The sequence below is a fragment of the Lissotriton vulgaris genome, chromosome 1_1, assembly GCF_964263255.1.
Source record: "Lissotriton vulgaris chromosome 1_1, aLisVul1.2, whole genome shotgun sequence".
NCBI classification, from domain to species: Eukaryota; Metazoa; Chordata; class Amphibia; order Caudata; family Salamandridae; genus Lissotriton; species Lissotriton vulgaris.
In genome coordinates, this window is record NC_141685.1 from 1021183303 (window position 1) to 1021199155 (window position 15853).

General features: G+C 42.8%; 1 protein-coding gene across 1 annotated transcript in view; it reads right to left on the reverse strand.

Annotated features, from left to right (window-relative positions):
• Nucleotides 1–15853, reverse strand: part of LOC147748440 (potassium channel subfamily T member 2-like) — an 834500-nt gene that overhangs the window by 335392 nt on the left and 483255 nt on the right. The window contains exon 16 of the mRNA XM_086928190.1: nt 12018–12074. Within this exon, the coding sequence (XP_086784316.1) occupies nt 12018–12074 (57 nt within the window). The remainder of the gene's footprint in view (nt 1–12017; nt 12075–15853) is intronic.

The window sequence follows — 15853 nt, forward strand, 5'->3', positions numbered from 1 at the left end:
AACTAACTATGGATTGGTAGCAGGCACACCCCGGAAGAAGTTTCCTGGAGAAACGAAACATGTTGGTGTAAATGTCGTGCTTTTCTCGCTCTGCATAAATAAAACTAATGGAAAGGTCAAGTTCGTGTGCGGCCCGTTTATCTCCTGATGGGGATGTTTTTGATATATATATATATATATATATATATATATATATATATATATATATATATATATATATATATATATATATATATATATATATATATATATATATATATATATATGTGTATATATATATATATATATATATATATATATATATATATATATATATATATATATATATATATAGGAGCTGTAGTCGTCAACACTCGGACTACAACAACCCGTGACTTGGTGGGGTCAGCTGACTTTCCCTTCTGGGGAGGACCATAGGAGAACAAAAGGGAGGGGCTTGGTGGTTTCTGCAAATCGCCACAGCGTCTGAAGAAGGCAGAGATGACGAAATGCATCACGCTGGCGTTTGGTTTCAATAAAGAATTCTCCAACAAGTTCCCCGCAGTGGCCTCAGATCTCTTGGAGTGAAGTGGTCCAGTGACAAAATATATATATATATATATACATATATATATATGTGATCAAGCCACTCCGGTGGTGAAACGCGTTATGGCTGACTAACGAGGAATAAACGCTACTTTCTGCACTCAACTTGGGCTCGTGTCTGCTTATCGTTGCATGCTGGAGACAACACGCTGCATCTGATTCTCCTAAGCGGCTCTTGGGATATATATATATATATATATATATATATATATATATATATATATATATATATATTTATATATATATAATTCCTGAAGTTCGGCAAACGCCGACCAGCGCCATGACTCTTCGACAAATCAACAGCGGTTCGTATTGGATGGCGAATCCATATATCAAATCAAATCCACACTCCAATCCTTGTATTACTTCACAAGGTAAGTATGAAACTACGAACTCCAAACTGCATCAAATAGATTTTATTTTGACTTGTGAATCCTACTTTGTGAATCCTAATCTGATAAAAATAGATGTACCCGTATGAAATCTCTTTTAAACTCTGTATGTATTATTTTGGTTTTTATTTCAGGAACGTGCCTCTAACACAATTCTGCACTTCTGTTCCATAAAATTATCGAGAGAATAATACCTAATGCCCACTTGGGCTGGATTGTTGGTGATGCTTACGATAAGAATGTCATTAATGTTTGGTAGCATTTATCGAGTTTTCTTTCTAAATACTCTAAATTTATAAGCGCAATGTCCACTTGGAATGTAATTGATTATTGATCCTTTGATCGTTTTTCTTTTGAAGCGCTTTCAGCCCACTGGGGCAACAATCGAGCTGAATGAAAAAACTGTGTAAAAACCGAGAAAACTTTATTAATACCGCTACCTTTAGACAAATGCATATATATCAATTTGCTGAAACCGACTTTCAATGCACTTTGAATCTTTGTTTCTCTTGTATCAGTTCATTTGTTACATGCGGAACTAAATGTTTAAATTACACGCAGAAATTGAATTTATATGCACTTTCCGACTACTTAGCGCATTGGAAGCGCGTAAAGTAGTCTGTTGTTTTTGTTTATGATGCACGGTGATCACATGTTTTTGTTATTTAAACGAATCAAATACTCACTACTTGACTCGTGACCAAGGGTGTTCCCGAAACGCGTCGAGTATTTACTTTGTTGCCTTGAAGTCCGTCAAATAAAATCTATTTGATGCAGTTTGGTGTTCGTGTTTTCATACTTACCTTGTGAAGTAATACAAGGATTTGAGTGTGGATTTGATTTGATATATCTCTCTCTCTCTCTCTCTCTCTCTCTCTCTCTCTCTCTCTCTCTCTCTCTCTCTCTCTATATATATATATATATATATATATATATATATATATATATATATATATATATATATATATTCGGTACGTTTCTCCCTCCACAGAAAGAGCAGGAGCCCAGGGGGACAGTTCAGAGAGGCTTTAATGAACAAACAACAGCTACGGTGGCAGTGAATGCATTTCGGACCTCGCCTTCTTCAGCGCCCAACACCGTCTCCATGCCTCAACACAGTAGTCCTTTCTCGCTGCCCTTGAAGTACTGCAGGCTGGACCGCTCCTCCCCCGCTGGTGAATGCACACACCTGTTGTAGTCCGTCGTAATCCTTGGACCACAACACCCACAATGCCTGTTGTACAGCAGTGTAGGTAGGTGAGATAATAGCGGGAGTGGATCGTTGAGTTCTTTTTTGCGGCCCCCGGTATCAGCAGACTTGATGGTGCACAGAGCCAGTAGTCCGCTCATCAGGTCTCCCCTTGTGTCCCCCGGTACTGCCACACGCCTCAAAACTAGGTATCCGATGTGCAGGGGAGAATGCAACTTGCAATTCACCCGGGAGAGGCGGAATGCCTCAAACTGCTCCCTTCATCCCAGTTCAAAGGCGGGAACCAGGCTTTGTCCGTAACCGGACCAAAAGTTAAATATATATAAATTTAATTTCTTTTGTAGAGCCATTTGTCCCACTGAAGGGAGTCGGAGGAATTTACATCACACTCATATATTGTACACGGAGAATGAATCATTCAACTGTGTAAATCAATATATTGGAAATTGCATAAAACAATGAGAGTTACAAGGTGTAAAAGTCAGATATCTTCTATAATGGTTGGCACCATATGTTGAGAGTGCTTGGTTTAGAGAAACATAGCCAACTTCAAACATCACACAGTGGTAGGAGTTGCTTGTACTAATGAAACTTTATTACTACCCAAATAACCCATTTTAGTAATCTCAGAATAACGAAAGGCTGATTTAAAAAAGAAAATACGTTTCTAAATCCATGGTTTGTACTTTGCATGCAACTCCTCGATGCTGGTTCATAGCTCACTGTGCTGCAGTGGAAGGATTATATCTAGAGTAACTGGATATATGCGATTCGGGGCTGCTGCGTGTTCGTCATAACTATGGATTTGCGGCATTTGCCATTTAATCCATCATTCACTACATAATCTGCAGATTTTACCCAAAAAATGTGTTTCTAAATCGATTGGCTCAAAAGTTACTAAAAACATGGCAAGACGTGTTCCTGCTCATTGGAAGGCTTTACATAAAGGCTGTCTGCTCATTTCTCAGTTGTTTTATTGCAGTATGTTGTTGTTAAACTGATACTAATAAGGTAAAACGTTCGCTTAGACAGGTTTAGGGTGTATAAAACTGAGAAAAAAGGAAGCAATACTATAACAAAATGTACCACTTCATGCACCATATTTGCATTTTCTTGCCACATAATTTTATCCACATAATTCCAGTGACCCTGATTATAATTTATGCCCTGCAAGTGACACAAGGATGTGCTTTACAAAAGAAGTAACTCATTGAGCTATCTACATAAACTACATCAGTGATCTGCAAGCTACACGTTGTTCTTTGCAGCAGGCACACTAACCACGTGTGCTAACTTATGATGAGTCAAAACTGTGACTAGAAAGAACACAGATCTCTCCAGCAAGGGCATGTCACTCTCTGAAAAACTGGGCATGTGCTAGTAAATTAAATCATAAAATTTAGGCTGGCCAGTCCGTGATTACACCTGACCTTACAGCGAGCCCCTCAACCTTTGTGCCCCTCCCTCCAACTATGACCTAAGTGCAAAGGTCTGGCAGAGGAGTGGGTCAGATGAAAGACATTGCTTTAGTTTTGAGCAGGATGGCCCCATGGGGGCCAAGGTGAGAATGACCCAGCAGGAGCAAAGCAGCACCTGGCCTCTCAGCAAGACCTCTGCACACACTCACCATGGGCTGAATGCAAAACCCCGATGGAGTTGGGATCAGGTAACGGACGCAGCTTCTGGAGAGGGGAGGAAGGATGACAGGGAGAAATGGTGCAAAGGCCATCACCTGGCCTCTTAGCATCTTTACGCTCCTCACTCCTCCCTCACCATGGTCTCAATGTAGGAGCTGGTAGAGGAAGTACACTGCTTCTAGGGTGGAGGCTGGTCCCACAGGGGCCAAGGTGAAGGTGTGAAAAGCACAATAGTGGCCACCCAACAATGCAGCTGCAAGCCCAAGTTCCATACCGCTCCTCCTCTAAACTTAACACTATGTGTCTCAAGCCCACCTGGTCCTGCCGCCCCATATGACAATGGCCTGAGCAGGTAGGCATTGCGGTCGGTCCGGGCTGGGGGTGTTGGGGTAGGGTGCCCAGATGTCCCAGTTTTTGGAGAAGTATCCCGGTGTCCCGACACTTTTCTCCAAATTAAAGAAATGTCCCGGTTTTCGTGCAGTGCCCGTGTCAAACCTAGAATTGTCAAATTTTTAGGTCTTGCCTCAGCCAGCCCATGCACTGCTCTAGCGATATATTTAGTAACCGGGTTTTCTAAGTGCTACCCAAAGGCTTTTCCCGGCCTTCAGCATGCGGTTACGCACACATGGACATGCACAGGCCATCTGACTTTCTGTAATGGCTCATTAAGCCTTACAGTGCGTGAATCCCCTTCCTTCTCCCACTCCCTCCTCGTCAGCTTCTCTTATTACAAGCTTTCCGCGTCGTGCGGCCAATACTTGTTGGATCCATTTCACAGGGAAGCAACTAAATGAAAGAAGGAAAAACAACTGGGCTGCTCGTGCGCACCACTCGCAGGCTTGTTCTTTTGGTTATAGATTTGTGATTACTTGTTTTTTTTTTCTCTGGCTGCAGTGTTGTCCCGTCCTGTTGCAGCCTGGTGTCGAGTTCAGTTATCTGCTCACTGCCACACCACTGCTTCCTGATTGGTAGCTCTAACTCACAGCTTCTGAAGGTAACTTAAGCAATCATGATTGCCTGTTAAATTAAAGAAATGTCCCGGTTTTCGTGCAGTGCCCGTGTCAAACCTAGAATTGTCTAATTTTTAGGTCTTGCCTGAGCCAGCCCATGCACTGCTCTGGCGAGACATTTAGTAACTGGGTTTTCTAAGTGCTACCCAAAGGCTTTTCCCGGCCTTCAGCATGCGGTTACGATTGCGTGGACATGCACAGGCCATCTGGCTTTCTGTAATGGCTCATTAAGCCTTACAGTGCGTGAATCCCCTCCCCTACCCCCTTCCTTCTCCCACTCCCTCCTAGTCAGCTTCTCTTATTACAAGCTTTCCGCGTCGCGCGGCTAATACTTGTTGGATCCATTTCACAGGGAAGCAACTAAATGAGAGCAGGAAAAAGAGGTGGGCTGCTCGTGCGCACCACTCGCAGACTTGTTCTTTTTGCAGTGTTGTCCCGTCCTGTTGCAGCCTGGTGTCAAATTCTGTTATCTGCTCACTGCCACACCACTGCTTCCTGATTGGTAGCTCTAACTCACAGCTTCTGAAGGTAACTTAAGCAATCATGATTGCCTGTTAAAATTGAGTGGCTGGGCGAACTCTTATTCAACTGAGTTGCGGCATCTTTACCACTTTAAGAGTAGAAACAACTAATTCTGAACTTTACATCGGACGGCACAATTGAAACTGCTATTTCACCTTTTAGTATACCTTGAACTAGAACCTGAGGATTTCAGTTTGCGTCCGTAATCATTTCTTTTAAAGTGCCTGCTTGACTGGATTCTCTTTCGTTCAGAACAATCTTGCTTTCCTATACCCACCTGAACACTGCCCCGTCGTTAGAGGCTCAGGATATTTGACTGCTCTGTTGTGAAGCATGTAATATATTTCTGAATGCGCTGCATTCTAATCATGGCTATTGCATTCTTTGCTTTTTATAAATCTCCTCCAAAATGTTTGAGGAAATTAACTATATAGAAGCATTATTAGAAAAGTTAATAGGTTTCGTCTTTGAGACTATTGGTTCTGTCATTGACTTTTGTTCCTGGGGTACAGCATGGCATTGACAACTTTGGAAATGATATGCAGCTTTGCTGCATAGTAGGGTGGATCGTGTGCAGCTTGGCTACTATAATTTTTTTTAAAAGACCATGATGCATCCAGCATGCACTTTTAACAAAAGCCACACTGCAAAGCATCCTGACCGCTGTACAGCATGGCTACAAAACCTTGGTAATAGGTCCCACCACCATCACGTGTCAGCAGCACAGCCCACTGACTACAAGCATTGGCATAGCCAATAGTTCTCGCCTTTGGCACCTTATAAGTGTTTAACCATGCAACAGTTAATGTTGTTGCACCAAGGATATTGTGCTGCATAACTAAATACTTATAAGGTCTCAAAAGCGAGAACTATTGGCAATGTCAATGCTTGTTTTACTAGTGTCTCAGTTGAGCATGTGCACTGGTGTAAAATAGATGTGCCCATTCTCTCTTTGCACTGCTTGTTAAGGCTTAACGTCACTAAGGTGAGCGTTATGGCAGGAAGGGAAATCCTTTAAAGAGAGACATTTTATCTATGGATTTCATTTCTCTTTGTACAGTGCAGTGCCACCTAAGTCATCATCGTGCTAGCTATCGGCACAACAGCTGGTTGGCACCACCTGTGCCCAGCACGACCCTGCTCTCCCCGTCTGCAGCAAGATCCAACCAGAAACCAGAGTGACCCTGCTCTGCCCTTTAAAGTGAGTGCGGGACTGCAACAGAATTAAGCAGCGAAAAGTGAAACCAGCAGGTGTGACGCTTCCCCAGCCTAACCAGCACCATTGAGACTCTGCCTCCGCATCAGAGCTGCCTCAGCCGGGATCCTTCTGAAGCCACACAAGACCTGCCCTCCCAGCCTGCAAGCCAGCCAGCAAAAGACTTGCAAGGTATTTTAGTGGCCATTTTTTATTTTATTTCTCTATGATATTAATATCCTTTTAGTCTCCCTTTCCCTTCCTTCTTCATCTTCCCTTTTCAGCTTGGAGGGGCAACCTTTAAGCCTTTTTTGCAATACACCACTTTTGACAATATTAACCCATCCCACTCTTTTTAGTTGGCATCCCTTAACATTTTGGTTCTTGTTTTCTTCATGCTAAGTTAATCCTCCTCAGGAAGTCTCGTCTTGTACTCCTAGGAGGGCTGAGAGAGCTTTTGGGATTATGTAGACTGTGCCTGATTCACAAACATATGATGGAAACTTTACCCGAGATATTTAAGAATTCGCATACTTGTACCAGGTTACTCCTGGAGAGCTATAGCAGCCACAGCTTTTCAAGCATAATCCTAGAAAAGAATTGTGATAAAAAATGTTGGCGTCGGAGTGGAACAGTCTCCGAAGCGTAGTTGCATACATTGTACAAGTGTGCATTCTGGAAAGGTAATACCTTTGTACTGTTGCACAATTTATTTTCCTCTTTTCCTTACTGGAAAATATATTCCCCATGGAATAAACCTCTTCCACCAAGTTCCCATGAAGCTTGGGGTGTTTGCTTTGACTTCCCACACTGGAAAGACATTTACTCCTGCCCATGGCAGAAATAAATATCTGATTATTTTTCGAGTGGGAAGGGGTGGCAAGGAGTTGCTGAATACGGACAAACCAAGCGTTGGTGTGTGTTCACATGCTTTTAAGGTAACTATGTCTTGAAACACCCACTCCCCACCCCTTGTATAGATTTACTCCTGCATTACATAACACCATTGTGTGGTAATATTATACATGATTAACACCTTGGCTGCGCAGGATATTCCTCTGCTGTGCTGGGCCATAATGATAATGGGTGTGGTCATGACGAGCTCAGCTCGTCATGAGCACACGAGCACCGTGCCTCTTGATGCATGAGCACCGAAGGGGTTAAAAGGGTTTTTTATTACAAGGTCCCCTTTTCTTTTAGTTCCTGGCTATCAGCAACCCAGCCATTAATCTGTATAAGTTAAATTTACACATGCAGATGGCATTGAGGCCTAAAGTACCTGCGCACGTGTGTGCTAGCAAGTGTCTCCTGCGCATGTGCGCTTGTGTACTGATGGAAAAGATTTACGAACACATACTTGGAATTTCAAGGCAAGGGTGGTCACCAACTATAGCAAATGTTGAGGCAAAGTCTGTTGAAATGGAATTCATTGTTTACAGCCAATAAAAGACCTCTTATTTGTTATCTGTATTTCTTAGTCTCTCTGTGGAGGAAGTGGTCATTGTAGTCCCTTTTCAATGTCTAATACAGCTGTCAAATAGTCCTATTTTTATGTCACAGTTACTGCAAACTGTAAACCTACTTCTATGTCTATGACATGTCCCGGTTTTTTGTTTTGAGAATCTGGTAACCCTAATGGGGGGGGAGGGGAAGGGGCAGTAGGGCACTGTGGGCAGATAGCAGAGGCCCTAAAAAACCTAGCTCTCAGCTGTCACTCAGGCATCGGCCAATGCCCGATTGCCCGCTTTGCCAATCCGCTCCTGCTTACAAGCAAGGTTCACTAAACTAACACAGGGGACGCATCAAAGGATTCCACTCAACACAAATGGAACGGCCTGAGACTAAAGAGTATTAAGGGGCCAGCGAACACTGCATTATTGGCATTTTACAGTTCACTTCTACGGGGAAGTAAAGCCTGCTCCAAGTCGAATGATTGTTGTTCTTAATGTCTGTTATTGTATTTCTTTGAAACCAAAAGAGAGAGAAAGGGTGTTCTACATATATGTAGGGAGGGAACTCCTGGTCCCCTTCTTGGTATTTTTAAACAACAAATTGGAGGAGTGCCCCCTAGAGATTTGCAGAGAAATGCTCTACAACAAAAAAGAGGTTCAATGGTGCACGATGTGCCCAACCTGTTAGATGATACGGAAAGTCCTTCTATTTAGAAGAAGACCCCTCACTCACCAACCTAGTTGGTGACATGCTTCATCATCGGGGTCCCACCCCGAAGGCCGAGTGCCAACAGGGTGTGCTTCGACACCTGGTTACAGTGGAGCGGATATTTTTTCTTTTTTATATGTGCAGTGCTATAGATACAGTAAGTGGTTTAAAAAGGGGCCAACGCTACTCACTAGTGGACTTTATTCCTGAGTGGTTGGACACCCTATTAAAAAGAACTGTGACACCTGTGTCTAATTAGGTAGGCTTCGGTGTTCAAGAAGTGTGCTGTATAAAATCGCAACGTGTGTTATGTGATTAAAATACAGGTATACATGTTTCAACCATCTTGCAATTGTCGGTTTTCATCAGGACCAAAGTAAAAGACCTGGGTGGTGCACGCACACTAAGGCGTGCCCTGCCCTCTATCTATGAGACAACTGGAACCACAAACTTGTGGCCCGTTACAAAATTGTAGAGTAGTCTTCTCCCATGTCTGGAAAAAACTCAGAGCTAGGTAACTGTCAGCTCCATGGGCGTCCGGGTTCCAAGAGCGGAATGCTCACGTAACTTGTGGCTTCTTCCTTGCGGTATAGTAACCTACTTGGTCGCTTTCGCGGAGCCCCGGTGGTAGTAACTGGCTCTCCGTGCTGTAGCTGAAGTTATACTCGATCTCCCCTTTAGTTTTAGCCTGGGCAGTGCATGCACGGCTCTGCAAGACATGCTGTATTAAGGTATGAAATTGATGCTCCAACCACTCTCCGCCCATAGTTTTCATTGGTTTGTGTCATTGTCCTTTGTAAACTCTAGCTCTTCATTGGTCAATTGGCTTAGTAGTCCCTCCTTAGTACCGTCTTGTCTAGTCTTGTAACCTCCCACAAGGACTGGTCCTCTTACATGTGTAATTACTCGGTAGGCTTTCATTAGAGCCTCCAAACACTATTTAGTTTACATTTTTTCACCAGCCTGCTGTTGCGTGCAGGACATGCTCTACCCTAACACTTTTTTATTATGCATGGCGTGGAACACCACAGGGGAGGAAGGGCCTTTGGTTTATTTGTGCCGCAGAAAGCGGCTGCATGTTTTTTTTTAACCCTGTTTTAAACTTTTTTTTGTTGCTGTTTCCAAGTGCCCCATGTGTGTCCTATTGCATTGCAAATATTTTTTGTTTCCAAGCCCACCATGCGGCGCTTGCACGTTAATAGAGGCCACGCCCCTTTCTTTAAACGAGCCGTGTCTATAGAAAGGGGTGCTGACGCCATTAAAATGAAAGTGCTGTTTGGGGCGCTTTTACAAAAAAAGCATTTGTTTTTCAAACAACTGCTTTTTTGGTAAAAGCACCCCATACCGTGCTTTCACTTTATGGCGGCCGCCCCCCTTTCTTTAGCTGCGGCTCGTCTAATGAAAGAGGTGTGGCCTCAATTAAGTGCATAGGTCTTGCATTTGCAAGATCTTAAGCTGTTGCCATTTACAATGGCAATAGCTCAAACTCTTGTAAATGCGAAACCTATTGTATTGCAAATGCGAAACCTATTGCATTGAAAAGGCTTGTTATTTTTATCTGGTCAGTACTAATAGGCTTTCTCTTCGTGAACAAAAAAAAATAGCTCAGACCATCTGCTCTAAATCGGCTGGATAGTCTGATGTATTTACCAAATGTATGGAGTGAACTTTGTTAGGCCTTCAGTGTAGGGTTTCGACTGGCAGGGCCAGAGGGGCACTGCCATCAGAAGCATGACAACAAGCCTGACTCGAAATAGAGCACACAGACATTCAGTTTGGCAGACAGAATACTCTGCCACCTTTGCTTTCTTACAGCTTGGGCCAAACTCTGAGAGATGACGTCGATGTGCCCTTCAGAACTTGGGAAATTTTCCCTGCTGTCCCAACTAACCTCTCCATTATTACTGTTAGCATACCCTTAGGATACTTAAATGTCTCACTCAAATCACCCCGTCACTTTGATTTATACCTTTGGGCATATGGATGTCTCTCGCCTACTGCTTTCTTCCTTCTTTAGTGTATGTATGCACTGTAGCGTTTAAATCTCTCTCCCATAAATCCTCTCTTCTTCATTACTGTATATATCCCTCAAGAAACTTGAAATTCCCTCTCATATCTCCCCTTACCCTGTATTGCAGTGAGAGAGCTTTCCCCTGTCTCCCCACTCCCTAATCTCCTCTCGGATATAGTGGAGAAGTGTGGCTCACTGGTTAGAGGAGGCAGACCTGGAAGCAGAGGCCAGCCCGGGACCAGGGTTCAATTCCCGGCTCGGCAGGGTATTGAGTCCTAAATGTCCACGGACTCGACAATTCTCGCTCCGGTGCCTACTCGATTCATGGGTTCACACTCTGCGACTCTGGGCAATAGCTTGCTTAATCTCCACTACGGCCCCTCGCGGCGGGATGCCTGGCTTTCACCTTGTGGATACCCTGCCGGGGTTATCTCATAGGGGAATACCAGGACGGGTTCCCTAAGCAAGCGCTTAGATACCGGGTCGGTGATTTGCGCTATATATGTACATTTACATATAGAATTATAAGTCCTTGTACCCCTCTCCTGCTGGGCCTTCCCCTGGAAGCTTTTCCCGGCAAGCAGACAATCTTCGACCTCCCCTGCGGCGTCTGATGAAAGCAATGGCGAGATCTGCCACAACCCTGGCTCAAAGAGTCTAAAAGCGTCTTTTGTGAATGGAATAATGCAAATAAGAGAAGGGAGGTGAGAAGGATAAGGGACCTTTGTTAACACATTCTTTTGTATCTCCTTTACAGTCCGCGAGAAACATGTAGAGTCTCTTTTATTAAGGAGATGCAAGACCTTCACAGGGTGAAGAGCACATTGCACATCTCATCACAGGAATTTATGAAAGTCATGGACTGACCACTGGGAGTCACTGCTGCGCAAGTGTATACTCCTTCTAGGACATCCAACTGTACCATACTATGACTGACCACTGGGAGTCATTGCTGCAATGCAACAGTGTCTAGTACCTCCTGGATTTACATTGACTCTGTACTGTGACTGTCCATTTGGTGTCACTACTGCACCAGTGGTTGCTCCGTTCAGGTCCTCAGCCTGTGCCATACTGTTACGAGCCACTGGGTGTCACTCCTTCACCAGTTTAAATCTGCTCTCTCCTGCTAGTGGTCATCAATGTTTCATCCTGCAACTTTCCAATGTAGCAAGATTGCTCTTGAATCACTTTGAATGGTGGTGACAACAAGATATTGTTTAATCAATACATTGTACAAACATTTTTTTTTTACAAAAAACGTCCAACAATGCATTCCTATTTCTGAAGTCATTTACCTGGAAAGTGGTTGCCAGGTAGTTGCTCGCTGACGAAAGGCTTCCAAGGGGGCAGTTCTGTCAAGGATGGAGAAAGAGACAAAATAATTCTTTAAGTAAGCAAGCCCCATGTCTCTACACTGCCATCCTGTACCACGTCACTATGCCTTGTTGCTTCGTCCTTCACTCCACTAAGCAAAAGAGTTTCCAGATAACAGGACATTCAGGCACGTTTACTCCCTAAAATAAACCTAGTACTTGCCTAAGAATAGGAAGTAAAGATACATATAGCAAAAGAAATAAGGTAGGAGGACTAAATTATGAAAACCAAAAACAGGGACATTTGGCTACACTTTTGAATCTTCAGAGGTGCACAGAATCATTTAACTGGCAGCTAACATCAACATAAAAACCAAACGAGGCAACTTGATACTTTTTCTTGATCCTTTAGAACAGGGTTCTCCTATGTCGGTCCTGGAGGGCCAGATCCATGCCAGATTTTTAGCATATCCACATTTAGATAAATGTATTTATCCAAACTTGCCTCCCATCTCACTTAAGAAGAGAACATGAACATAGAGACTGGAGAAATAAATTCATTTAATGAACCATGCCTTCCATGACCCACCAACACAGAGAGACCCGTTTTGGCTGAAAAATAGCCTTTCTCAATCTGCTAAACACCATTTTGGTTACCTCTTTATACTGTTTGTAACACAGAAATAGAGAATATACTATGACGTGGTCTTAACCAGTAGTAATGAATGCTCACATGATCATAGACATATAAGTTACATGTAAAATTAAGCAGTGTTAGCAAGTGCATACATACAGGACTAATAAAAGAAAGCAAAATAAAAAACATGTACACATTCACATATATGACATCATTAAAATTTACGAAGCTATAGGTTACACAGTGTAGTCTAGTGGGACTGTAATGATCCAGAACAGTGCCTAACTTAAATGCTGGATGCGCCATGCCAAGTAAATTTGGCCCACTTAAATTAGTCAATGCAAAACTGATTTTAAAAATATCATTCACTGAAGCTGTTGTTTAAGCTATGACTTGTGAGACAAAGTGTTTCCTTCATAGATTGCCGTTTACTAAGACGTAACTAAACCATTTCAAACGCTACAAAGTGTCCATAGGGCCACTGGTGACTCAATGTTTCTCTGGAAGCTCGTGTAAGATACAAAGTCACCAGGAATGTAGGTATATTCTTGCTACGAAAATAATCGGCACTTAGCAGTCACAATTTCATCTGCTACACAAACAATTAAAAGTTTATTTAAACTTCATGGCATAAAAGAAATAATTCTACACAATACTAGTCACCTTGCACTACTGGCATTTCCGCTAGCAACTGTGGAATGTATGCTCACTGGCAATAACTCAGTCTCAAAGTTATCGAAACAAAAATATCACCACAACTGCCAGGGGTCTCCTTTCCCATATAGTTTGCGAGTGCTACTCATGCTGCGAAATCCCAAGGTGGCACAACATTTGTAAGTTATGTAGTCAGGACTTACTGATCCCACCAAAGTATCAAGGCTTCCAGACCTCACCGCTCAGCAAATGCTTAATGTGGTGCCCAGTTCCAGAATTACGGAGGCATCCTGAGTGAGGCTGTGAACAAAAAGCAGGGGAGCAGTGCCCCCATCAAGGGAGTCCTCAGACTCCCAGCGCCAAGTCTATGCCCCACCACCCTGGCCAGCACCTCTTCAACCTCTTCCCAAACTGTTCTGGGGGCTCACCAACTTATGCTTCTGACGTTTGAAGCACAGTTTGCAGTGCCTCCGGCATGCGCCTGAACACTGGTGGTACATGCCGAATGCCGGTGGCAGATAATTGTAGCTATCTTACAAATCTGGCATTGATCCAGCCTTACAGGACCGACATTGGAGAACCCTGCTCTAGAACATGGCCCAAAAAATAAGCTTTCTAGACCTGGCGGCATTAAGGACTTTTCAATGTGCCAACACAAGACAGAAAGCCAATTAGACTGCAACCTCCCGCAACACACTGGGCAGTTGTTGAGTGAGATTTCAGTTAATGATCTCTCTTGGGAAACAACACTGGGATGATTAGTGGAACCCACCCCTCTTTCATGATAGAAAGTCACACTCAAGAGCACTAAGAAACAAAGGATATTTTTTAAAGATCTATTTTAAAACTAAAATCCTATCCTAGAGCACACAATATGAGCTGTAACTATAATAATAACAGACAGAATAGTAGCTGCAAAGTTGACAAGAATTGTAAATAGCAGAAAATATTAAAACATATTGAAAGCGTACAGTTGTATATCAATTCCACCAACATTTCTTTGTCTTAGTAAGCTAAAGTCCGCACCAAAAGCAAAGCCTATTTCGAGTTTTAAAGATGGTTCACACCTACATACCTGTTTTGAACAATGTAAACACTGTTCAACGTAACAGTGTCATCTGCTGTTCTCATTGGGTAAGAAGGCAGGCTGTTTAGCCCAGCAAGTGAAGGCTGGGTATGCCTCCTGTTAGCCTTCGACAGAAGTAAGGGATAAGGCCTGTCTTGTTGCAGTCTTCTGACACGAAGTTCCTCTCTAACCCTTCTCACTCTGCTCACTACTTATATAGTATTATATTGCTATTGTTAAATCTTTCAGAATAAATAATAAGCAGAAATTGGCATAGAACAAATTACATTTTTTATCCCATGCCCTCAGCCGATCTGTTCTGAAAAATGGGAAATTGAAGTGAGTTCATTGACATTTTCCAGGACCGATGATAAAAAAATGAGAGCTGTCCATGCAAACCTGGAATGCTTGGTCACCATAAATAAGGAATTCTCGACCTTCCATTGTATCCACCGTGCTACATCTTGCTTTATATTCAGATTAGTGACAACAGCAGTGTCAATCCACAGAGAGGAGGTCTTGTGTAGTTGTGGACTTCTCTTAAAGCGAGTCTTTAAGAGAAACATACTTAATTTAATTTGCATATCTCCAAATTCATCTTTAACCTCAACATTTATACTTTAGGTGTAAAATGTTCCACATAAAGCATGGTTCATGTCTATGGAAATCACCAGATAGCATTTACTTGTATATCAAAATGTTGTGTCAAACTTCTCACCAGTACCCTATACCTTTACAGGGCATCCTGTATCCTCGCCCAGTTTATCTATCAACCCCAAATGCTGTTAGAAATGTGCACAGATGATGTCCAGCTTAAAATTTGTGTTTTTGTTAAGTCGTGTGGCTGCTGTTCTAGCTTGGTGTGCTTTCGCAGTCTACAAGACTTGTATGAATGGATGACGGAGATTGAGCTATCGATGATTGACTCTTAAAACTGAAGTCTAGAGACTGGGAGCTTCCTCAGATGACACCCTTCCTTTCGACTGGCCAGAGGAAGTAGAAACCTGGTTAGTCGTCCAAGGCTCTAATCGGACCTCTTATTTTGTCATACCAAACTACTAACCTAAAACTTTAAACTCCATCTCATGTTGCAGAGAAGGTTCCTCCTGTTGCTCCAGCATCCTTATTGAATTGATCTGATGAGAGGCCAGGACCTCAAGTGTGCTATTGAAAGTACTACTGTAATTTGATTCATAAACAAGGACCTCAGAAATAAATACATACACTACAGAGACTGCAAAATAAAGTAGCTTGATTATGCTTTAATATAAGAGAATCTCGCATCACATGGACCCTGAAAGAAATGCACTGGCTTATGGTGCACAGAGCATAATGTATAAAAGCCTGAGTATCATCCTCAAACCTCAGGTTGGATCCAGCTCACAATACCGCCAGGACTGTTCATGAAATACATCCCAAATAGAAATCCATGATCTAGCCAGGCCAACCTCCTTTTTCAGA